Source organism: Callorhinus ursinus, unplaced genomic scaffold (genome assembly GCF_003265705.2).
Source record: "Callorhinus ursinus isolate GAN/ISIS: 27379988/994484 unplaced genomic scaffold, GSC_fseal_2.0 scaffold137, whole genome shotgun sequence".
In the NCBI taxonomy this organism is placed as follows: Eukaryota; Metazoa; Chordata; class Mammalia; order Carnivora; family Otariidae; genus Callorhinus; species Callorhinus ursinus.
This window is the reverse complement of record NW_027397199.1, coordinates 445137-467475: the sequence shown is the minus strand read 5'-3', so window position 1 is coordinate 467475 and position 22339 is coordinate 445137. Positions and strand designations below refer to the sequence as shown.

The following is a 22339-nucleotide window of genomic DNA, read 5'->3' as shown; positions in this document are numbered from 1 at the left end:
GGTGAGGCGAGGAGCGTGCGCGCGCGCTGTGATCGCGGCGGTGCCGGTCTCCCGCCCCCACCCCGGTCCGCAGGCGCTGAGAGGCGGCCCCATCTGCTCCGCCGCCGAGTCGCCGGCCGCGTGTCCTCAGTGCGCGGAAACCAGAGCGAACGCAGGAGGGCCGCGCCGCTGGGTGGTGGCCTGCGGAGGGCCGCCGCGGCTGCACGCCAGGAGCTCCGCACAGGGCAGGCCCGCCCGCCGCCCGCCCCGCCGCCCCTCACCGGCTGGTCTCGCCGTCCGGCCCCGGCTCCGCGCGCCGCCGCCCGGTGTTCCGCAGAACCATCGCGCCGCGCCCAGGCCGCCGCCGCTCTCCGGGAGAAACTTGGCGCGCTCCCACCAACTCTCGCGAGAGGAGAGAGCGGAGGCGCCCGCCGCCCAATCGGGAGGCTCGCCGCGCCCCGCCCCACCGAGCCCCTATTGCCGCGGGCGCCGGAGGGGAGGTGGCCCGGGAGGGACTCGGGCAAAAGTGTGCGGACGCGCGGGCCGCGCACGGCGGGGTCCGTCCGGGGCCGCGCTGCGGGCCGCGGCGGGGCGGGAAATGGGAGGCCATCCCCGAGCCCGGCGGGCGTGAGGCGGGGTCGGGGGCGCGCGCGGGCGCGGTGCCGCGGAGGCGATGGCGCCGGCGGCGTCGAAGCTGCGGGCCGGGGCCGGGGCCGGGCTCGGGGCGCTGCCGCAGCGGGCGCTCGCCCAGTACCTGCGCCTCCTGCGGCTCTACCCGGTGCTCACCAAGGCGGCCACCAGGTCGGCGCGGAGGGGTCGGGCCCGGGCGGGGGGCGGCCCGGAGCTCGGCCGGCCTCGGGGACGCAGCCCCGTCGACGCGTTCTGCGCGGGGATTTGAGTGCGAAAGGCAGGGTGCCGCGGGCCAGACGACCCCCCGCGCCTTGCGCCAGCCGGAGAGCGCGGCGTGGGCGGCTTTGTGCGTTCGGTGCTGACAGGTCGTTGCCAGGGAGCCAGACCAAAGCAATGCACCGCCCGCGGGCGTCGGGCCCCCTTCCCTGGAGGCCCTCTCCCGAAGGTGCGTGGGTTCGGGCCGGAGGTCCACGGCCGGCCCACCTCCCTCTGGCGGCCGCAGCGACGGCCCGTTGGCGCCTGCGCTCGTTCCGAGTTGGGGGCGTTCGGGTCCGTGCCTCGAGCGGCACCCGCGGCCGGGGCGGGGCGGCGCGTGTTTGCTCTCTTTGTCGTAGCAGCTTTGCATTTGGGGGAAAGGGGACAAAAGGCCCCTCTGCCCGGGTCTGCTGGTCCGTTGCACCCTTTGATTTGGGGTCCTAAACTTTTTATGAGACGTCGTTCTCCCTCGTTAGCTTTAATCAGTTAATTTTATAAGTTCATCCCGTCTTACTAAGTGCAGCCTTTCATAAATACGCACAGCATGCTTCCGGGGAGTGAAGCACCAGCATTAAGATGGGAAGGGAAGGTCCCTACCTCAGTGGGCTTTCTATTCTAGTGAGAAACTAGACAAAAAGCGAGATAAACAGGGAGGTCAGGGAGGTGTTCTCTGAGGAGGTGACGTTGGAACAGAGACCTGAAGGAGGGAAAGCAAAAGCTCTCTGGGCAGAGGGTACCCAGTGCAAAGGTCCTGAGGGAGGAGCAAGCTAACAGTGGAGCAGTGGAAAGAAGGTCTGTGTTGCAGCAGAAAATGAACAGTGAGGAAGGGACCAGATGAGAAGGAGGTGGCCAAGGATCAGATCAAGAAGGTCCTTATCAGCCATACAAAGAATTTTGGACTTTTTAGCACACAGAGCTTATCAGAAGGTAACTATAGACCAAAGCTTGGAGCACCTGGGCCCATCTCCACCTTTCTACTGAAATTTATATTGTAATTGTAGGTTTACATGCGGTTGTAAGAAATAATACAGGGCGATCCCTTGTACACTTTGCCCAGTCCCCCCCACCGGTAACGTTTCGTAAGCCTGTAGTGCATACCTCACCCAGGACACTGGCAGGCGCAGTCCACAGACCAGGGGTGTGTGTGTGTCTGTCCGTCTGTGTGTGAAGTCCTACTGTCTCCACCTTTTGATGTAGGAACCTTATACCAGGGCTGCTTTAGAAAGGACTCATTTCTCCCCATCCCACGCTGCTCTCCGCACAGCCGTGCCGATTACATACAGGAACGGGCCACCCTCCTGCTGCTTTCTCCTGTTCTCTGATTACCTCTCTGTCCACAGTGGCGTTTTGTCGGCACTTGGGAACTTCCTGGCCCAGTTGATTGTGAAGAAGCGAGAAAAAGAAAACTCCCAAAAGCTAGATGTCATTGGGCCTCTCAGATATGCCATTTACGGGTGAGTTCGTTAAGGGGCTGGTCTACCCAGTAGCAGACTGATTGCAACAAAGCGAGGGGATAAGACCAAGTTTCTGAAATAATCTAATTTGGAGGAATAATTTTTTTTTTTTAAGATTTATTTGACAGAGACAGCGAGAGCGGGAACACAAGCAGGGGGAGTGGGAGAAGAAGCAGGCTTCCCGTGGAGCAGGGAGCCCGACGAGGGGCTCGATCCCAGGAGCCTGGGATCATGACCTGAGCCAAAGGCAGACGCTCAACGACTGAGCCACCCAGGCGCCCCTTGCTGCTAGTTTTTTCTCCCCTTCTTCCTTGCCTTCTTTTTGATTAATCAAGCATTTTATTTACATTTTTTTTTAAGATTTTATTTGTCAGAGAGAGGGAGAGTGCACAAGCAGGGGAAGCAGCAGAGGGAGAAGCAGGCTTCCCGCGGAGCAGGGAGCCCCATGCAGGGCTCGATCCCGGGACCCTGGGATCATGACCTGAGCCAAAGGCATCTATGCTTAACGACTGAGCCACCCAGGCGCCCCTGGAGAAATAATTTTTAAAAAGGCATTGAAGTAATCATGGGAAAAATCAGAATGGTGGATAATGTGAACTTGTCTTATGGTTTTCCTTTTGAATTGTTTGGGTGGGGTGGCTGTCTTCATTGGGCTGAGAGATCTGAGGGCAGATAATTCACCTAAACCTAAGTTAGCCTTCAAAACACAAAGACCATGAAAGAGGAAAACAGACTCAAATATGGTCAGTTGTTTCCGTTATTTTCATAGTGTAAGCATCCAGAAAATAAATACTTAGGTATCCTGAAAAGTGTCCAGTTTCTTAACCATTTTTGGAATTGCAAAGACCACAGAGATTCAGTTTTACCAATTAAGTCTTCCCTGAGTTCTCTGGCCAACAATAGCGTTTGTATAGATGGATTGTTTTGAAGTCTTTTGGAACAAGAGTCATTTTTTCAATTTAAAATTCAGAAATATCACTTTGTATTTGTAAGCATGTTGGTCGCGTAGTGTAGTTAAAGCCATAATCACCCTGGAGGCGGGGAGGGAGTGTGTCAGAATCCCCTGGGAAGCGTTACTCACAGTTTCCATCTTCAAGACTTCTGTTCCCTCTCAAGGCCCCTCTAGCTCGGTCAGTAGAGCATGCAACTCTTGATCTTGGGGTCTTGAGCTCGAGCCCCACGTTGGTTGGAGAGATCACTAAAGAATAAATAAAGTTAAGACTCTGTTCCCTCTCACTAAGGACCCCTGCTCTAGGCCACTTAACCTGTGGAAGAATAGGAAGCAACAGCTGAGAACCACTTGTGTAAGGACTTCCAGTGTGAAAAATTGGAAGAGCCCTGGGTCCCTGCCCATCTTTTTGCTGCTGAATTTTACAGAGCTACGGGTCTGTTGTACCAGTAGATGCAGTGGCTGTGTTCAGTTCTGTCCCAAGTACTCTACCCTTGGGAACGCATAGTGTCAGTACAGACAAGGAGTGCACGGCACCAGGTTTCACTCTTGCTAACTACCCAAGGGGGTTTGATGAAAAGCTCTGACACCAGGGATGCATCCACTTATTTATCCTTGAGCACCTTCTCTGAGCCAGGCCATGTTCTAGGCACTGTGGACACAGCAGTGAACAGACAGGCACAGTGCTGTCCTGGGACGTTTACCTCTCTTCAGCAAAGACGGTACCGTATGACTAAACAGATGAGATCATGACATATGGTGACGCAGGCCATGAAGACAGTGAGACAGGACCTGGACTAGAGAGTGGCCGGGACAATGGTGGGTTCATTGTCCAGAACAATCATGAACAAAGTCTCCCAGCTGACAGTGTTGAAAAGGAGCTGGCCACATGGAAATTGATGGGAGATCCAAGGCAGGTCTATCAGAGACAAAAAGAACGCTTGAAGCAGATTCAAAGAAAGCCTGTTTTCTAGAAGGACCACACAGACCTGTGTGGTCAGTGATGGGAGGCTCCAGGGAGGCAGGGTTTAGGACTTGGGGTTTGGGGGTGAAGCTGGACCCAAGAAGGGCACACCCAGAGAATGGCAGTCCTGCTCACCCCCACCGCGGGTCCTCAGGTTCTTCTTCACAGGGCCACTGAGTCACTTCTTCTACCTCTTCATGGAGCACTGGATCCCTTCCGAGGTCCCCTTGGCTGGGGTCAAGAGGCTCCTCCTGGACCGCCTCCTCTTTGCACCGGCCTTCCTGTTGTTGTTCTTCCTCACCATGAACTTCCTGGAGGTTGGTCTCTGCCATAGCTCTTTGTTTGGCACAGCGGTTCTCATCCTGGCATCTGTGGGTGGAAATCAGAGGGCCTGTGAACTTTGCAGTACACTCAAATTGAAATTCCTCACTTTCCTCCATGAACGTCAGACACAAACCACGGTTACATTGGCAGTACCTGTTGGTCCACAGTAAGAAGTCACAGATATCTTGGTATCATACATCATTTGTTACAGACAGAATATCTTTTTATGTTTCATGACCCCTTCCACCTGCCTCAAGTCTTGTCACTGTGTCAGTAAGCAAGCACATCTACTCATCTATCCTAAGATTCTTTTCCTGAATATTTTGAAAGGTGTATTTTCAGTATAGGTGGTTCCTTGGTAATCCCACATATTTTATTTTATACAAACAGGATTCTGAGAAGGGGGTCCATGGGATTCATGAAACAAGTTTCAGACCCCCGATGGCATTGCAGAACCCTGTGCTAACTCAATCCTGAACATCATAAGTGCTCTGAAGAGGTTAACAGGTCAGCATAGATTTAAACCACCACAACCACTACATGAGAGGTGTGTTCATGCAGAGTCACCAGGCATGTCTGTTGGTTGTGCCCAGCCCAGTCCCTTCCCAGTTCACCTCTACCCCCTCCCCAACTCTCCATCCACTGTGTGCCCAAGATGTGTCATGTTCTGCCCTGAAAGTAATTGTCCCAACCAATCACAGCAGGTAAATCCTTCTCCTTCAGGTTTTATTTTGAAGCAGCATCTTGAGTTCTGGTTCCTGAGGAGAACACCCCTTGTGGTCTAAAGTGTTCGGGGGGGGCAGGCAGGAAAGATGCTTCAACTTAACTGGTTAGTAATAAGTCCCTGAAAGTAAAAAGAGGTGTTGGGCAAGCCCTTAGGAAATCTGAGGTAGGAGGAAGCAAAGGGCACCCACATCCCTTTTTATCCTTCCAAATATGAAAGGAATGTATGTTCATTAAAAGATGAAAACTCTGAATATATATGTGACCAAAGTGTGTAAGGTACCCAACACACAAATGATCTATGTGGGACCACATTATACCACACACACTATAGATGCTTCTGCATCTGCATTTAAATTTTTAAATTTGAATGTAGTTGACACAACGTCATGTTAGTTTGAGGTCTACAGCGCAGTGATTCAGCTTCTCTATCCTCCATGCTCACCGCAAGTATCACCACACAACTCTAATTATAATATCATGGACTCAATTCCCTACGCTGTGCCAATGTCCAGCGTTTTTTTGATCATAGATAATCACGTTTGGACTGCATGGTATTCCACCGTATGCCTGTCCCTTTTGTGTAAGGGTTCCTGTTTGGTTAATTCCTAGAATTGTCCAAAAAGGCTGTCCTTGCTTGTTCTTCCTACAGGGCTATAGAATAGTACAAACTGCTGACATTTTTTGAGCACTTGTTCCAAGCTCTGCATTGAGTCCTTTGGGTCATTTGAGCCACAAGTCAACCCCATTTTTGAGGAAGCTCAGGCCCACGGCTTGAGTTCCCATAACTTGCGAGACCGTGAGTCCTGTCAGAACCAGACTTTGTGACCCCAGAGCACCCAACCCTCGCAGATTGGTCCTCTGGGCGAGGTTTGTTTCCCCACACTCTTGACAACCAGGATTGTATTTTTCTTTTAAATAGTTTGCAATTTGATACATAAAAAATAACGTATACATATTTATGAAGTTGAACATCTTTTTATATGCTTACTGTATTAACTGCTTATTTTCTATCAGTGTTTGCTTTTTTTCTCACTGATTGTATATTTGTATATATTAAGGACATCAATCCTTTGCCAAATACAGACTGCAGATATTTTTCCCATTTTTCAGGTTTTTGTCTTTTAACTGCAGATAAAGTTAAACCTTTGAAGTTATATAAATAAAGTTTATTTATAGTGTGTTTCTCCATACAGGAGTTAAAAAATTTATGTATTCAAATCTGTCAGTCTTTTCCTTTGTGGGCTTCCTTCAAGGAAGATACTGGGAATATTCTTCTTTACTTTATTCTTTTATGATTTTATTATGTACATTTTGACAAACACAAAGATAGTGGAAATATTCTATATTTTTGTCTAGTATTCTTATTTTTTTATTCATGTGTGGGAGATAATACTTTTGTTTCTTTTCACTTAAATAGCAAATTGTCTTGTTAGCGTTTATTGAACAATCCCCCCGTACTTTGAAATGTCCGCTTTATCATGCTCTCATTCCCGTATGTGCAAGCCTTTATCTGGACTCTCTGATCTTTTGCTGGATTCTATTAATTTCCATTGTATGTCTTTTCTTTTTTAGCTTTTAATTACCATCATTTCATAGTATTTTTTTAAGTCTTTAGTAATTTAGGCCACCTCTTGCTATTCTTTTTCAAGATGGCTATTCTTGTGCATTTATCCTCTCAGATGACATTTAGAATCAATTTATTGGGGTTCATTTTTTAAAAACTTCAAGTTCTGCTTGAAAATGCATCCATTTTGGAGATTATTTTGGGCAGAACTGACAGCCGAGGCATACATAGCCGTTCTGGTGCCCCTGGCCAACAGCATGAATCCCACCGTTCAGTCAGCTCTGCACAGAATGATGAAGGTCCGTGAGGGCCCTGGGCACAGTGAGAGCAAGTGGGCTGCCTCACTGCTGATGACTTCCCAACCGGGTGGTTGGCTCCTTAGAGCTGCAGCGCTAATTAGGCACACAGGTGTGCTGTCTACATACAAATGGAACAAAATCCACAGTTTATTTTTTATTTTATTTTAAAGTTTTTATTCATTTGACAGAGAGAGACACAGTGAGAGAGGGAACACAAGCAGGGGGAGCGGGAGAGGGAGAAGCAAGCTTCCTGCGGAGCAGGGAGCCCGATACGGGGCTCAATCCCAGGACCCTGAGACAATGACCTGAGCCGAAGGCAGACGTTTAACCCACTGAGCCACCCAGGCGCCCCCAAAATCCACAGTTTTAAAAACCATCATGTTAGGGTTTGGAGACTTGCAGACCTTGGCACCCCAGCTTCGGTTCTGAGGACAGTGGCAACTGCTCAACATCCACACTCCCCTCCTTTCCAGGGGAGAGACGCAGCTGCGGTTGCTGTCCAGATAAGGAGAAGCTTCTGGCCGGCGCTGCGTGTGAACTGGCAAGTCTGGACCCCGGCGCAGTTTGTCAACATCAACTATGTCCCTTTGCAGGTGAGGGCCAGCCGGCACCATGCAGAACCAGAGGGGGCATCATCTTCCACCAGCCTTGTTTTAGCTGGGACTGATCGGCGGTTTTCTCTCTGCCCAGAATCAGTAGCAGTTCTGGATTTGGACAGATAAAGCAGGTGTCCACACCTCATCCACTGGTCCCAGAAATGTTTCTGAAAAGCCCCCAGTCCAGGAGCAGCTTGGATTTTCCAGGGGTGCAGTATTGCCAGTGCCTGGCCTTGCGGGTCACAGTCAAAAGTGCACGCAGGTGCCAAGCAGTGCCAGTGCCCAACAGGATGTGCAGGGGAGGCATGGGCAGCCTAACCTGCAGTGAGGTCAGCGCACACCCGAGGAGCAGGCAGACGGTGGGACCTGGGGTGGGGCAGCCCTTGAGGTGCCACACACATGAGGTTCAGCACTTCCGGGCACCAGGAGGGGTCGCAGTCTGAGGTGGGCTGCTGAAACTGCCCCGCGCAGCCCCACCTCCTGTTCTGAGCAAGGTGGGAGCCTGGAGGGGCTCTAAGCTGCAGGAACAGCTCACTGGGGCAAGGCTGAGGGGCCCCGCCATTGTGCACTGCCTTTACACACCATGGACAGCTCGTGTGTCCAGCCCCAAGAGCATACACAAGGTTGGAGATGCTAGAAGGGTTTGGCACATATGTGTGCTCATGGCCTGGGTTTATTACAGCCTCGAAGCAAGGATATACAACTGGATCCTAGGAATCCATGCAGGCTTCCTGTGCTCCCTCCCTCCCATGAGGGTCACACAGAGCAAGCGCTCACCAAAAGAGCTTTGGTACCACCAAATGCAACATGTAGGCCAGTTTCTGCCCAGGGAAGCCCTGTAAAGACGCAGCACCTAGGGTTTTTTGGGAGGGCTGGTCACGTAGGCATCCTGTGCCTGGCACACACCAGAATTCCAGACTCCCAGGAGAGCAAGTGCTCAGCATGAACCGTGTTATTTTAGCAAGTAGTCGAGGCCTAGGGAGCCATTCTTATCAGTTGGGGAAAGGTGGGAACCCTCAGGAACTCTTAAGTACCCAGGCCCCAAGGAAGGGCTAGCCTCTCAAACAGGCCTTTCCAAGGACTGCAACCTTACGCTTTTTTTGCACACCATTTAAGTAACCTACTTGTTTTCACCCATGCTCTAGAGAGGAGAGACCTGGGCAGAATTCCCTTGAGCTGCAGCTCCACTGGAAGGCTGGGAAGAGGGAGGGAGGTGCAGGCTGGGTGGTCACACACACACACACACACACACACACACCAAGGAGTAGCAGAAAACCAGCAGGCAGTGACACACAACCACAGTATTGCAGGGTTAAAGCAAAATGGGAATCAGTTTCATTGGTTTTAACAACGATCTTATCAGTGATGTTCCCAAGAGCAATTTCAGCTCCATGAGGGCTAAAGCCAAACTGCTGTGAATTAAGTAGTGGATGAAGTAGAAATCGTAAGTCTGCAAAATTCTCTCAAGAAGTTTGTGAAGAGGTGGGGAGAAATGGGAATGGGCGTTGAAGCGAAGAGAGGCCATATGCTACCCTAAAGAGGGGGGCATGGGTTAGGGCAGAGGCAGAGAGGGGCTTTAGACAGAGGCCCTTCTTTACTGAGACAGGAGAGAGGTGCCTGTTCACTGGGGATGCCTGTGCACACCTCTTTCCTCTGGGAGGGCAGAGGGCAGGGCCAGACTAAGGGGAGAGGAGGTGAGATGGGTATCTTGAGCGGAGTAAAGGCAGGGTGAACTTGTAGAGAATGAGAGAGAGAGCTGACTGGAGACCCTCCTGTGCATGGGCACAGGGCCCCGGGAAGCAGGGAGGATGGAGGTTTTCCAGGGAGGACAACTAAGGAACAAGAGGGGAAGGCAATGAGGGCTCTGAGCCATGGATCCTAAGGTATTTAGAAAAGGAAATAAAGATATGGAAAGGCAGAATGGCTGAGGATGTGAAGGGATCTACGGATGGGAGAGTGGGAGAGCCTGGAAAATGGGACCCTCCGGGGCAGCCTAGGGACAGAAAGCTGGGAGGCTGTGATTAGTTTCCATTTTAGGTGGTTGCAGGTGAGTGCTTAAGGGGCAGTGGAGTTTATTAAACACATATTTGCTGAGCACCTGCTGTATGCCCCACTGCTCTAAACTCTAGGGATACAGTGACTAACAAGGTAGAACAGACTGCTGCTTTCATGGGGCGTATGTGTCAGGGAGACTCACTGACGAAGGGTAATTTCAGGTGGGAGTACCTCCATCAGATCATCAAAGCAGGGTCATGGCCTGGGCTGGCGGGGTATCACCGGTGGGCTTGGTGAAGCCGCCACGTGATGTCCAGTCCTGGGGTGAGAAGCTGAGCCAGGAGCGAGTGCTCAGGGCAGGAGGGTGCAGGACAGTTACTGTGTGGCCTGTAACACCGCTAGGCACAGACTGTCCGGCTCAGCCCTCTAGCACAGGGCTTTGTGTGAAGTGAAGGCTCAGTGAATACAGTCGTGGGTGGACGGACTGACCAACGAACGGGCTCTGTCCTGGGGGATCGGTGATGGGTCGACACGGCCAGGGCCTCACTGTGGCCTGTGTTCTCTTGGCAGTTCCGAGTGCTTTTTGCCAACCTGGTGTCTCTGTTCTGGTACATCTACCTGGCCTCTCTGGGCCAGTGAAGAGGACCTGGAGCGAATGCAGACACACTGCCCGCGCGGGTCTAGGGACCACCTGCGTAGGGCGAGGGAGCAGAAGCAACCTAGTCGGGACTGTCTGACTGCACATCATGGGATTGAGGATGGAGAAACGAATCTTTTACCTAAGAACCTTGTGTTTTAAAAAGGCAGTAACTGTCTCCAGGTGATGCCGCCTTAGAGTCACAGAATACAGTAGTGTTGACTTCACTTGTCACCTTGGATTGAATTAGGACAGCAATAAACTATAACGTAGCTTCTTCTGTGGTGATTTTAATTTTTCAGAACAATTGTGTCACTTTGGTAGAAATGGGTGGCCAGAGGGCTGCCCTGATTTTTTTTTTAACTAAAAAAAAAAACTGTGGTAAAATCTGTGATACCGTTGCCTGCCTGCATGGAGCCGCTGGAGAGGGGCCCTCGCGGAGCGGGACTCTGCCCTGACACTGGGAAGCCCCGCGACAAGTGTGTGTGCCCCCCTTTCAGCTGACTTTTTTCTGCCCTCGCTGTTCCTCCTCACCCTTTCTCGCTCTCAGCATCCCGTTCTTGTTTCATGGATACAGGAGACCCTTGGATCTTAATTTATTTTTATATGCTGTTTCTATTTTCTCAGGGTTCATGGGGATTTTTTTTCCATTTGTTTTGCTGTTTTTCCCAATCAGGATTTCCCCCAAAGCCTGCTGATTGTGCATCAGTCTTTAGGAGTTGGAGCCACTCGGGCAGTACCCTGACTGTGGGCTGACAAGGCAGGGACCCAGTTTTGTGGGAGATCACCCGTTTTCGGTAACTGAGGCCTTTTCTCTTAGACTGGCCGTTTCCCTGGAGAGGAATTCTTTAATTTCTTGCCCGGGGAAGGGTCGTGAGATTTTTAAAAATGTAAGTCAGATTATGTCAACTGCTAACTTAACGACCTTCCAAGATGACCCAGCACTTCCACGTCTGGGCTCACACCCCCAAAGCTGAAGGGCCTCAGGAGATACTTGCACCCCTACGTTCAGAGCGTTACCCGCAGCAGCCAAAAGGTGGAAGCAACCACGTGTCCGCCGGCGGACGGACAGAGGCCCACGCCTCGGCCTTGAGGAGGGCACTGCGACGGGCTACACGCCCATGAGCCCGGAGGACGCCAGGCTAAGGGGCAGGAAGGAGCCCGTGCTGTTGTACTCACGTGAGGTCCCCAGAACTGTCACGGTCAGGGGGACCGGAGGGAATGGCGGGCGCCAGAGGCTGGGGGTGCAAACGGGGTCGGCGTTTAACGGGGACAGTGTCGCTCTGGGAAGACGAGCAAGGTCCGGCGCGGCGGCGGCACGGCTGCGGGTGTTCACCGCCACAGAAGCACACGCTTACAGCGGCTTAAGGCGGGGGCGCCCGGGCGGCTCGGGTCGCGCCGCCGCGGTCCTGCGCTCTCAGCCTCAGGCCAGGGCTGCTCCCCGTGCCCCCGCGGTCTGGCGCGCTGCCGCACCGCGGGCCCGGGGCACAAGCACGCGCGCTGCGCTCACACGCGCCGGGGCCCCGGCCCTCTCCCCCCGCGCGCGCACGCCCCGCCGCCCCGCGCCGCCGGCTCAGGCGCTCCCGCTGTGCCCCGGGAGGCGGCCCCACGCCGCGGGCGCCGCGCCAGCGCTCGCCGCTGGAAGGCGGGACTGGCGTGCCCCGGGGCCTCCCGCACAGGGCCCGGGGCAGCGGCCTCCAGACGGTCGCCGCCACGCCTCTTCCACGGCGTGTTCCCGGAAACTGTGTGCGCCCGGCCCGGGGGCGGGACTTCCGCCCCCGCTCCGCCCGCGGCCGGAAGCGGGCGCCTGGGGCCTCGTGTCCCTCGCGACGCGCCGTCCACTCCTGAGCGCCTGCGCGGGGCCGGCGCGCCGCCCACCCCTGAGCGCCTGCGCGGGGCCGGCGCGGGACGGGCGGGCATGGCGTTCCGGCAGGCGCTGCAGCTGGCGGCGTGCGGCCTGGCGGGGGGCTCGGCCGCCGTCCTCTTCTCGGCCGTAGCGGTGGGGAAGCCCCGCGCGGGCGGGGACGCCGAGCCGCGTGTGGTCGAGGCGCCGGCGTGGGCGGGGGCCGCTCGCCCCGGGCCGGGCGTCTGGGACCCCAACTGGGACAGGTGCGGGGCCGGCGGGCGGCGGCGGGCGCGCGGACCGCCGGGCGCTGGGGACCCTCCCGGGCCCCTGGCCCACCTTTCTGTTCTACGCGCTCGCTTCCGCAGAGGGGCCGGCGGGGCAGGCTCGCGGGCGCGTTTGTCTTCCGGAGGTGGCCGCGAGGCTGGCTGTGATCGGGGCGCCCGCGACCCCTCTTCCGAGCCCCGGCCGCCTCGCCTGTCCCCGAGGGTCGTTGGGAGGAAGGAGGACCGTGGTGCCTGGGACAGCGCCTGGCGGGCGGGGCAGTCCGAGGTGGCCGCTTTCGGGCCTGGGCAGAGGGTCGGACCCGCCTGTAGGCTGCCAGCCCGGGTTCCCTCGCTCAGCTTGGGAGCGTCCGGCTTGGACGGGGGCGTCCTGACCCCATCTTTGCCTGACAGCTGAGAGAAGGGTGGATGGGGGCCGGAGGGTGACGGCCCGGTCTTTAAAGGGAACTCTGCCGGGAAGATGGGCAAGGACATGGCTAGACGTCTTGAATGGGAACGGAAGCCTCCAGGTCTTGGGTCGCTGCGCGGCCACAAGCCACACGTGCTTATTGAGCACTTGAAAAGTGGCACCTGTGATCAGGAAACGTTCTTTAGTGTTATTCGATGTTAATGAACTTAAATCTAAAAACCAAAGCAGTGCAGATTTTTTTATATTTATGTGTGGCAGTGATAGTATTGTTGATACGTTGGATTAAATAAAGTGAATTTTTGAAATTTCACCTGTTCTTTCTAGTTCTTAAATGTAGCTTCTTGGAAGTTTTGAAGTACATATGTTGCCAGTGTTGTGTTTCTGTTGGACAGCACTGCTCTGGAGTCTGGGAGTGGCCCTTGTGGGTGGTTTATCCGATCCCAGCTCGCCCTCCCTACTTTACTCTGAATGAGGGGCACAGAATTTCCTGGCAGCCTAGTTGTATCAGGAACTTCATAGGTATTCTTTGGTTTTTGTTTTTGTTTTTAAGATTTATTTATTTGACAGAGAGAACACAAGCAGGGGGCACAGTAGAGAGAGAGAGGAGCAGGCTCCCGCTGAGCAGGGACCCCGATCCCTGGGCTCAATCCCAGGACCCCGATATCATGACCTGAGCCGGAGGCAGACACTCAACCATCTGAGCCACCCAGGCGCCCCTGGTATTCTTTGTTTTAAATCTTTAATTAAAAAAAAAAAATCTTCGAACCATTTTAGATTTATACAAAAATTGGCAAGATAAGAGTTCTTATATACTCTACCCCTGATTTACTCTACTAACATCTTGTAATGCTAGTATGGTGTAATGGTCACAATCAGTGGACTAATATCTGTATGTTATTATTGACTGACATTCATGCTTTTTTGAGATTTCCTCAGTTTTCAGCTGTTGTCTGTTGTCTCTTCCAGGATCCCACATGACAATTAGTCATGTGTCCTCAGGCTTCTCTTGGGTGTGACAGTTTCTCAGACTTCCTTGTTTTGATGACCTTGACATCAAAACTGATGACAGTTTTGAGGAGTGGTAATCAGGAATTTTATAGTATGCCCATCAATTGGGATTTGTCTGTTTTTCTCATGATTCAACCAGGGTCGTAGTCTCTTTTTGAAACGTCAGTACAGTCTTCTGAATTTCTTAGTTTTTTTTTTAAGGAAACATTCACTGTGAGATTAAAGGACTTATTTGAAGCAGCACTGGACTCTAGCTGTATTGGTTGAAACTGACATACTGTATTTGCTCGCCAAGTCTAGGTTTATGAAGGGGGAGGCTGGCTGTGCTGGAAAGTTCTAGAGCCTCAGCTGGTGAAATGTCCAGCCTCTTCCTGGAGAACCTCATCCAGTCTGGGCTTTCTGTGTCTGTGCCTGTAGTGCCCAGATGTCTTCTCGGGCCCAGCCCTGGGCTCCGGTGTGGCTTCTCAGCCTGTTTGTATTAGGGCACCCCAGGTTCGCCCAGCAGGACCCCTGAGTTGCCACTGTTCCCCTCAAAACTTACCTTGTCACAACTTTGTCCCAGCTGAGGACAGTCTTTTCCTAGCTCTGCCCATACCACAGACCGTTAGCTTTTATTAATTTCAGTTCTGGGAGCCACCAGACATGCCTGTCTTCAATGAAGATTTGGCTGTTTCTCAGCATGTGGCTGCTGGTGCCCCCCACGGCCTCACCCCCCACTGCTCCCTCAGCTCCTCCTCAACCTTCCAGGAGTGCCATCCAGTAGACATTCCAAATGTGCATAGTGTGACTGGGGAAATGGAGCAATATTTTTGTTTAATTTTCATTATTTTGAGTTTAAGTAGCCACATGGCCAGTGGCTGGCGTTGGACAGCACAGTTGCAGGCTCTGCGTCAGCGAGGCCACACTGGCCTTATGGGCACTCCCCCAGCTGCCCCTTCCTGTTACCCGGTTTTGTTTTCTGCACACCACTCATCGCCTGGCTGTTTTAATCAGTCTCCTCACTAGAATACAAGCGGCACGAGGGCTTCGCTTCTGCGTTTGATCACCCAGAACAGGCCAGGCACTGAGCTCTGTGCAGTAAATGAAATGTGCTCCAAGAGGATGGGCTCTCGGGGCCAGCAGCAGAGAGCAGAGTGCAAAGGGCATTGTCTTGTCCCTGCGCTTTCCCAAGATGGACATACTGTCTTGTCGGAAATACTCGAGGCTGACTTGTGAGTGCGTCACAAGGACACACCTCTCATTTTCAACATCAGGCGAGAACCACTGTCCCTGGTCAACCTGCGGAAGAGGAACCTGGACTCTGGAGAAGAAGAACTGGCATCCAGGCTGGACCACTGCAAAGCCAAGGCCACGCGACACATCTTCCTCATCAGGCACTCCCAGTACCATGTGGATGCCTCCCTGGAAAAGGACCGCACTCTGACGCCCCTGGGTACGTGCTGGGGCTCAAGCCCCAACTGACACCCATCCTTTTGGACCTATGTCAGGGGCTTGGCCTAGATTCAAGAATTGTCATTAACGGGCGCCTGGGTGGCTCAGTTGGTTGAGCGACTGCCTTCGGCTCAGGTCATGATCCTGGAGTCCCGGGATCGAGTCCCGCATCGGGCTTCCTGCTCGGCGGGGAGTCTGCTTCTCCCTCTGACCCTCTTCCCTCTCATGCTCTCTGTCTCTCATTCTCTCTCTCAAATAAATAAAAAATCTTTAAAAAAAATCTAAAAAAGAATTGTCATTAACAGTGATCATCAGCCTAACTGACACAAGACAGGCATTGAAAACATCCTCAACTTTAAAAAAATATATGGTGGATCTCGCAGGTGATCAGATCCAAAGCACAGCAGAGGTGTTCTGTACTCATGCTCTGCAAGTGGCGTACCGTGTATACCCTGTTTGGCTCGACCTAACCTGTTGCTGAAGATCCTTCTGTTCAGCAGCTGCAGATCTGTTTAAAGTCGGCTTCATAAGGGTAAACAGACGAGATTGAGTGATAGCAGCTCTCACATCCCCCTGGCAGAAGTGCTGCTTATCGCGGAGTCCTGCCACCATGCGCAGCGCTGCTGGGCACGCACGTCCGCCGTGGTCTTCGTGCTGGCGTGCCAAGCACATCCGTGGAAGAAATTCCTAGGAGAGGAAGCACAGGGTGGTCTGAGATAGAGTTTAAGTTTGTAAAGATTTCTTTGTTGGACAGGATATGACCCACTTGTGCACGTACTAAAAAATTCAGATGGTATAAAGGGTTTAGCAGCCTGTTCTCCAGCCTGCTGTGCCGCATGAGCAGTGAAGCCACGTCCAAGGTGCTACCGCATGCAGCTGAAACTGACTTGCTGAGGGCATTTTCAACCAGATTCTAAGATACATATTTGAGAAAAAAGATCTGTGTTTGCACGCAGTCTGTACTTAGTAATGCTGAGGCCGTTGGGTCTTTACGTGTTGGTATCTCTGATGATTGCACAGCTGGTAGGTCAGTGGCACTTTGCAACTCAATCTTTGGACAAAATTGAGTAAAAGTGGCATGAAGGACCCAGAAGTAGTAACAGGACCCTACCCAGACTTCAGTGATCCTCAACCTTGGTCACTGTTTAACATTTCTTCTGTATGGGGCTGAGGGTAACTGCATTATCTCATGGATTTTACCTGTTGACTGCCTGGCCCCCCGGTTAGGCCCAAGCCCCAAGGAGGGCCTGCCCACCTTGTCCCCCAGCCCTAATGGTACTTGGGTAACGACTGGAGTATTTGTGAAGTAAACAAAAGAGGAACTCCAGCAACATGTAATTCTCTGGTGTTTTTCATTTTCAAGGTCGCGAACAGGCTGAACTAACTGGGCTCCGACTTGCAAGCTTGGGGTTGAAGTTTAATAAAATTGTCCATTCGTCCATGACCCGTGCAATAGAAACCACTGATATCATCAGCAAACACCTGCCAGGTGAGTGCCGGGCATCCCCAGGTCCCTGGGCAGCAGGATTTCAGCAGAGGGCCCTGGGCAGCTTCTCCTGAAGGAGCAGCACTGAGTCATTGCTTCTCCTGCAGGTGTCTGCAAGGTCAGCACAGACCTGCTAAGAGAAGGCGCCCCCATCGAGCCTGACCCACCTGTGTCCCACTGGAAACCGGAGGCTGTGGTAAAACCCCTACTCCCCCAGGGAGCATCCCCCACCCCGCTCCCGTTGGCCCACTCTCCCCATATCCCTCCACCTGTGGCCTGCATGCTGCCTCCATACTTAAGGTTCCTTACCCTGCCCCCAGCAGTATTATGAAGATGGAGCCCGGATCGAGGCTGCCTTCCGGAACTACATCCACCGGGCAGATGCTAAGCAGCAGGAGGACAGTTACGAGATCTTCATCTGCCATGCCAATGTCATCCGCTACATTGTGTGCCGGTGAGGGGTGACACATGGCTCCCTGGCCCACCTTCCCTCCTGCCAGCCTCTGCCGGCTCATCTTTCGAGGAGGCCCTAGTCAGCCTCCTGGTAGAATGTCAGTTTGAAGTTTCTCATGATTATGCGTTGTTGGCGGGAACAACACAGATGCAGTCCAGGCGGGTTGGGGTGCCCCAAGTCAGTGGCACGTTCTGGGTGATGCTGACGTGGTCACTTGGTTAAGGCACTGTGTGCTGGACATCTCACACTGTCCAATCGTCTTTGCCCCCTTGGTGATTGGTAAGCGTCTTGGGAGACAGTGCAAATCCTCTTTCCCTGCAGTTTATACCAACTGAATTTAGCCCCTGTCGGTGGGTCTTGCCACAGCAGATACCGTGGTGGCGCTTGCCTAATGATGGTTTTGCCTTTCTCTCATTCTGTTCTCATTTGTTAATTGGAATTCTTCTATAAGCGCTCACTCTTACTCTCCGTTCATTTATTTGTAGGATTATGGATTTGGCACTGTGGGTTATAACCCATCACCGTGTTGGTCATGTTGCTGCTCTGGCTGTTGGGCCCCCAGAAGGAGGCTCCTGTGTCCTGTGTCCTCTGGACCTGCCTCACTTCCTGGCACTAATGCAGCTTCCAGAGCCTGCTGAGTGACACCTGCCCTGAGGTGCAGCCACGGGCCAGTGGGCCCTGGAGGCAGTTAGGCCAGCTGGGTGCTTATGTGTTTGACCAAAGCTCACTTGGTGCAAAATGTGAAATGACTGGAACCCCAGCCACCCTCTCGATCCATTAGAAAGTGTGTGTCAGGCATTTTAAGAGCTGAGGGATTTTCTCCTGTCGTGTGACGGTGCCTGACAGTGGCAGGACAGGGCACAGCCTGCCGGCTGGCCTGTGAAACCCTCCAAATCCAGGCTCAGGGTCCCTGCTCACCGTGCTTGACCCTTGAGCCTGTTGTCAGGGCTGGGGGGCGGGGGATGAAGGGAGGCCATTTCCCCTCCAGTGTCACATGCACGGCCTCTGGTGAGAAGCCCAGGACATCTGAGGCAGGGGGCGCAGGGATGCCAGGAGCCAGGCTTCTCAGCTTGCTCACAGGGCTCCAGGCCAGGTGGAGTGTGCTGCTGGGAAAGGGCTGGGCCTCAGACGGGGCTCCACACCCTCCAAACCAAAGCGCTCCGAGAAGGCACAGTCTCAGAGCTGCGGTGCTCATCCCATACTCTTCCCTGATAGCTGCTCTGGGTGTCTCTGCTCTGTGGAAACCCCATGTTAGAACACCCCCTGGGGCAGGCCGACCTGAGCAGCCACTAGAAGTGACCCCAATGCTGAAAACACCAGAAGTGTGCGGGGACTTGGAGTAGAGGTGACCTGTGTGCCATAAAGGGCTAGGAGCCGGAGCATCCCTGTCACGACACGTGAGGGCATTCTGGAAATTGTGAGGGAGACACATGGAGAAGACTCGGAAAAGCAGCATGAAGGTAGTTGTTGCCAAGGCCGCAGGGTGAGCCACGGGGATGCCCCTCATCCGTGGAGAGATTTAGGGCATGAAGGACGTCTGACGACTTGGGGAAGCCATGAGGATACTGGGCTTTTCAGCAACTATTGCACCTAGGAAGTGTGAGAGCAAGGAAGGCTCGGGTTGTGGGTGACACCACCCTGCTCCTAGGGGAGAAGGGGTCCGGAGCGGGTCCGTGGCACTGCCCCCGCGCCCTTTGGGTTACACTGGAAGTTCACGTGCACGCACTTGTAAGAAGCCATGGATTTCTGACTCACGTGCCCATCTTGAGTTGGGTCGATCCCCTGACCCAAAGGGGCTGGGCCGTCACCATGCCCCTTATTTGATTTGATGGGATGGCATCAGCCCAGCAGCTCCTTTCTGAGAAGCCCCCTGCTTGAAAATAGGAGACAGACTTACCTACATGGGCCCCAGCCCCAAGAAAGTCTGCTCCGAGACCTTAACTGAGGTTGGGGGCTGTTAGCGTTGCCCTGGCCCCAGCCTGTTTTGGGGACAGAGCCCCGTTCTAGCATGTTCTTTTCCTTCCAGGGCGCTGCAGTTCCCTCCAGAAGGCTGGCTCCGCCTGTCTCTCAACAACGGCAGCATCACCCACCTGGTGGTCCGGCCAGATGGCCGAGTGGCGCTCAGGACCCTCGGGGACACGGGGTTCATGCCTCCGGACAAGATCTCCCGCTCCTGAGGGCTGCCTGGAGGCCCCGCTCTCCTCAGTCCCCCCGTGGCTCCCGTGGGTGCTGCCAAGGACACGGCTCCTTCCCTGTCTTCCCTCCACAGGCTGCACTGCGGTTCCATCACACTTCTCCAGGACGGCAGTGAAGAAGGACGAGAATATCCAAAATAACTAAAATGGGGCATTTCAGCCTGTACTTCCGGCCCGGGATGGAAAAGGGCGTTGTTCCGAGCGGATGGGCCTGATTTCTCTCTTGGGGTTTTCTGCCTTGTCTCCCGGGACGAGGCCTCACTCATGTCTGTGGGGACCGCGGTCAGTCCCCACGAGCGTCTTTGGTCGGGACCACAGTTGGCCACACGAGCCCCTCAAGGCTCCAAGGAGGGGCCGCCAGGGCTTCCGTTCAGAACTTCTTGTTGTACATTCTTCTCCTTTCTTAAGACCCTTTTATCACTTAAATTTGTCAACTACAGATTCTCCTCATCTGGGTTCCTGCTTCGATAACCAGTTTCTCAGTCCAGGGCCCTGCGCCTCTGACGCTGCTGGGCCTTTCCCAACACCAGCCGCACCTTGGCGGGCGAGGGAGGTGCTGGATGGTGACCGGACAGCCGGGCGTCCTCTTCGGTCTTTGCCTCTGGCCATTAATCCTCTCTGCTTACGGATTAAACTCCTTAGATGTGATATGTCCATCCCAAATATTCTGTTAATTTAGGAGAAACTACAATTTTTATGAAGTGGTTATGAACATTTTCTGCAATCAGTGCAACTAATTGGGACATTTGATCCATTTCTCTGTAACTTTGGAAATAACTGCAAAATAAAAATTTTATTTTACTGATTTCTCAAAGTACTGATTGTGAATGTTTTCAAGAAAACAGAAACCCGTGCCGCGCAACAGACAGCAGCCCCAGACCTGCTGGAACAGTTGCAGTGGCAGAACGCTCTTTTCCGTGGTCTTCTGTGTTCTCAGGGCTGATGGCTTCACCAGGCGCCCGCTCACCAGGGGCCAAGGCCCGGACCCAGGACAGTGAGCTAGACAAATGGCTTTCCACCGGCACCAACCATGCACCACTTTCTAGACAGTTTTGACAAGCGAGCCAGGGGCTGTGCCAACTTCTCAAAGCACAGAAGTAGGCAGCACACCTCTGACCTCAGGTGGGAAGGAGGCCCAAGAAGGGCAAGGGCCACACAGGTGTCCCACCCTGAGCCTGAGCCTGAGCCCGGACCCGGGGACCCACACGCCTGAAGGTGGAGGTGGCAGGCACCCCTTTCCTCAAGGGGTTTGTGCAGCTGCCTCTGCACTGTCTTCAGATCTGCCTTTTTCTTCAGATTTTTTTTTTTGAGAGAGAGCACATGAGTGGGGGGAGGGGCAGAGGGAGAAGCAGACTCGCCGCGGAGCAGGGAGCCCGATGCGGGACTCGATCCCGGGACCTTGGGATGATGACCTGAGCCGAAGGCAGACGCTTCACCGACTGAGCCCCCCCGGCGGCCCTTCAGATCTGCCTTTATGGCAGCATTTCACTTGACCTTTGAGAAGCAGGGCAGCATTTTGGAAACTGAAAATGAGCCCACATGGGGGGTTGCAGCCGAGGAGCAAGAGGTGGGTGTTGGCATGGGGTCACGGGCCCACTGAGGTCAAGATGGAGACTTCCCTGAGGTGGGAGAGACGACCGAAGACTTCTGAGATGTCAGCAACCCTGAGTTTGGCCAAAGTGAAGCCTGCAAATCAGGGACCTGTGTCACATGAGGGACCGGAACTGACGTCAGTGGGAACAGAGCAGTTGGTTCCTATGATGTTGTGCTGTTTATTCCAAAATATTTTCTTCGGAGATAGGAAAGGAGCATGAGTGCAATCTGCAAACCAGAAAATCCTTACAAGTTTGGTGCACAAATGCAAAACATCAGACGAGGAAAACTGTGTGCCTTGAACAGCCCGGCAAGCAGACCCAGCGCAGGGCGACAGGGCAGTGAGCGGTGGCATCCGAAGCCACAGCCTGTCAAGGCCGTAATCCCACAGGCGGCCAAGCCGTGAACGGGGCTGCAAACACCCCACAATTATTCAAGAGGATTTGTCTGTGGTCCTTGCTGTTCAGGAGGAAGGTCCTCAGAAAGATGTGCCTGCCAGTTGACCCAGGATCCTCCCATCCTTGGATGTGGGTTCTGCTCACCTGTCTGGGCCCAGAGGCTGCTCCAAGGACATGGCCTTGAGGTGGTGAGCTGGGGCTGAGCCAGGAAGGGCTTCTATATAAACTCTTCAGACTGGGAGTGTGGATGCAGGGATCTGTTCATCTTGCCACCCAAGACGAGCCTCGTATGTAAGTTCTTCTTATGAAACCTGCCACCTCCCAAGCTGGCGTGGCCTGGCCCTTTCTTTGGTCTTTCCCTGCCCTCTGCATACAGGGACCAGGTTCAGCTCCCACTGGGGAGACTTCCAAGACAGCTGCAAACGAACACTTGCCCCATGGGGTGGGCACTCACCCTACAACGCCTTGGTGGCGGCCGTCCCCAGGCAAGGACTGGAGAGCTTTCCTGCGTGCCTTGTGGCTGGTGCCGCAGCACCACCTCACTGTGGCCGAGTGTTCGCCTCTTCTGAACTGAAGAAGTAACATCACAAGAAAGGTTTCTCATTTCCAAGGGCAATTATGAAATTTGGTGCTAGCTTAACTGAAAGTTCAAGTTTTTCACAACCATGTTAGGAAAGAAAAGGGCCAAAAAACCAGCAAATTCACCAGTCAGATTAACATACTGTTTCATTACAACACTAAAGATTTTTTTTTTGAAGATTTTATTTATTTGAGAGAGAGAGAATGAGAGATAGAGAGCTCGAGAGGGAAGAGGGTCCGAGGGAGAAGCAGACTCCCCGCGGAGCAGGGAGCCCGATGCGGGACTC

At 53.6% G+C, this 22339-nt stretch overlaps 3 protein-coding genes across 4 annotated transcripts in view; 2 read left to right on the top strand and 1 right to left on the bottom strand.

Moving 5' to 3' along the window:
- Window positions 1–363, bottom strand: part of POLE (DNA polymerase epsilon, catalytic subunit) — a 47808-nt gene extending 47445 nt beyond the window's left edge. Inside the window, exon 1 of the mRNA XM_025861645.2 lies at window positions 261–363. Coding sequence (XP_025717430.1) covers window positions 261–322 — 62 coding nt within the window. The 5' untranslated portion in view covers window positions 323–363. The remainder of the gene's footprint in view (window positions 1–260) is intronic.
- Window positions 364–621: 258 nt separating this feature from the next.
- PXMP2 (peroxisomal membrane protein 2) lies at window positions 622–10666 on the top strand. Its single transcript, XM_025861655.2, has 5 exons — window positions 622–780; window positions 2205–2318; window positions 4386–4548; window positions 7618–7737; window positions 10306–10666. The coding sequence occupies exons 1-5, from the start codon at window positions 653–655 to the stop codon at window positions 10372–10374; spliced, it is 594 nt and encodes a 197-aa protein (XP_025717440.1). The 5' UTR covers window positions 622–652; the 3' UTR covers window positions 10375–10666.
- A 1579-nt stretch (window positions 10667–12245) lies between these two features.
- PGAM5 (PGAM family member 5, mitochondrial serine/threonine protein phosphatase) lies at window positions 12246–20287 on the top strand. 2 transcript variants are annotated; one of them, XM_025861654.2, is made up of 6 exons: window positions 12246–12481; window positions 15170–15348; window positions 16711–16836; window positions 16941–17029; window positions 17157–17287; window positions 19314–20287. In XM_025861654.2, exons 1-6 carry the CDS (start codon window positions 12291–12293, stop codon window positions 19462–19464), a joined length of 867 nt encoding a protein of 288 aa, XP_025717439.1. In that variant the 5' UTR covers window positions 12246–12290; the 3' UTR covers window positions 19465–20287. The 2 variants fall into 2 exon arrangements, with proteins under 2 accessions (XP_025717439.1, XP_025717438.1); XM_025861653.2 differs by having other exon boundaries at window positions 17154–17287.
- Window positions 20288–22339: the final 2052 nt, after the last annotated feature.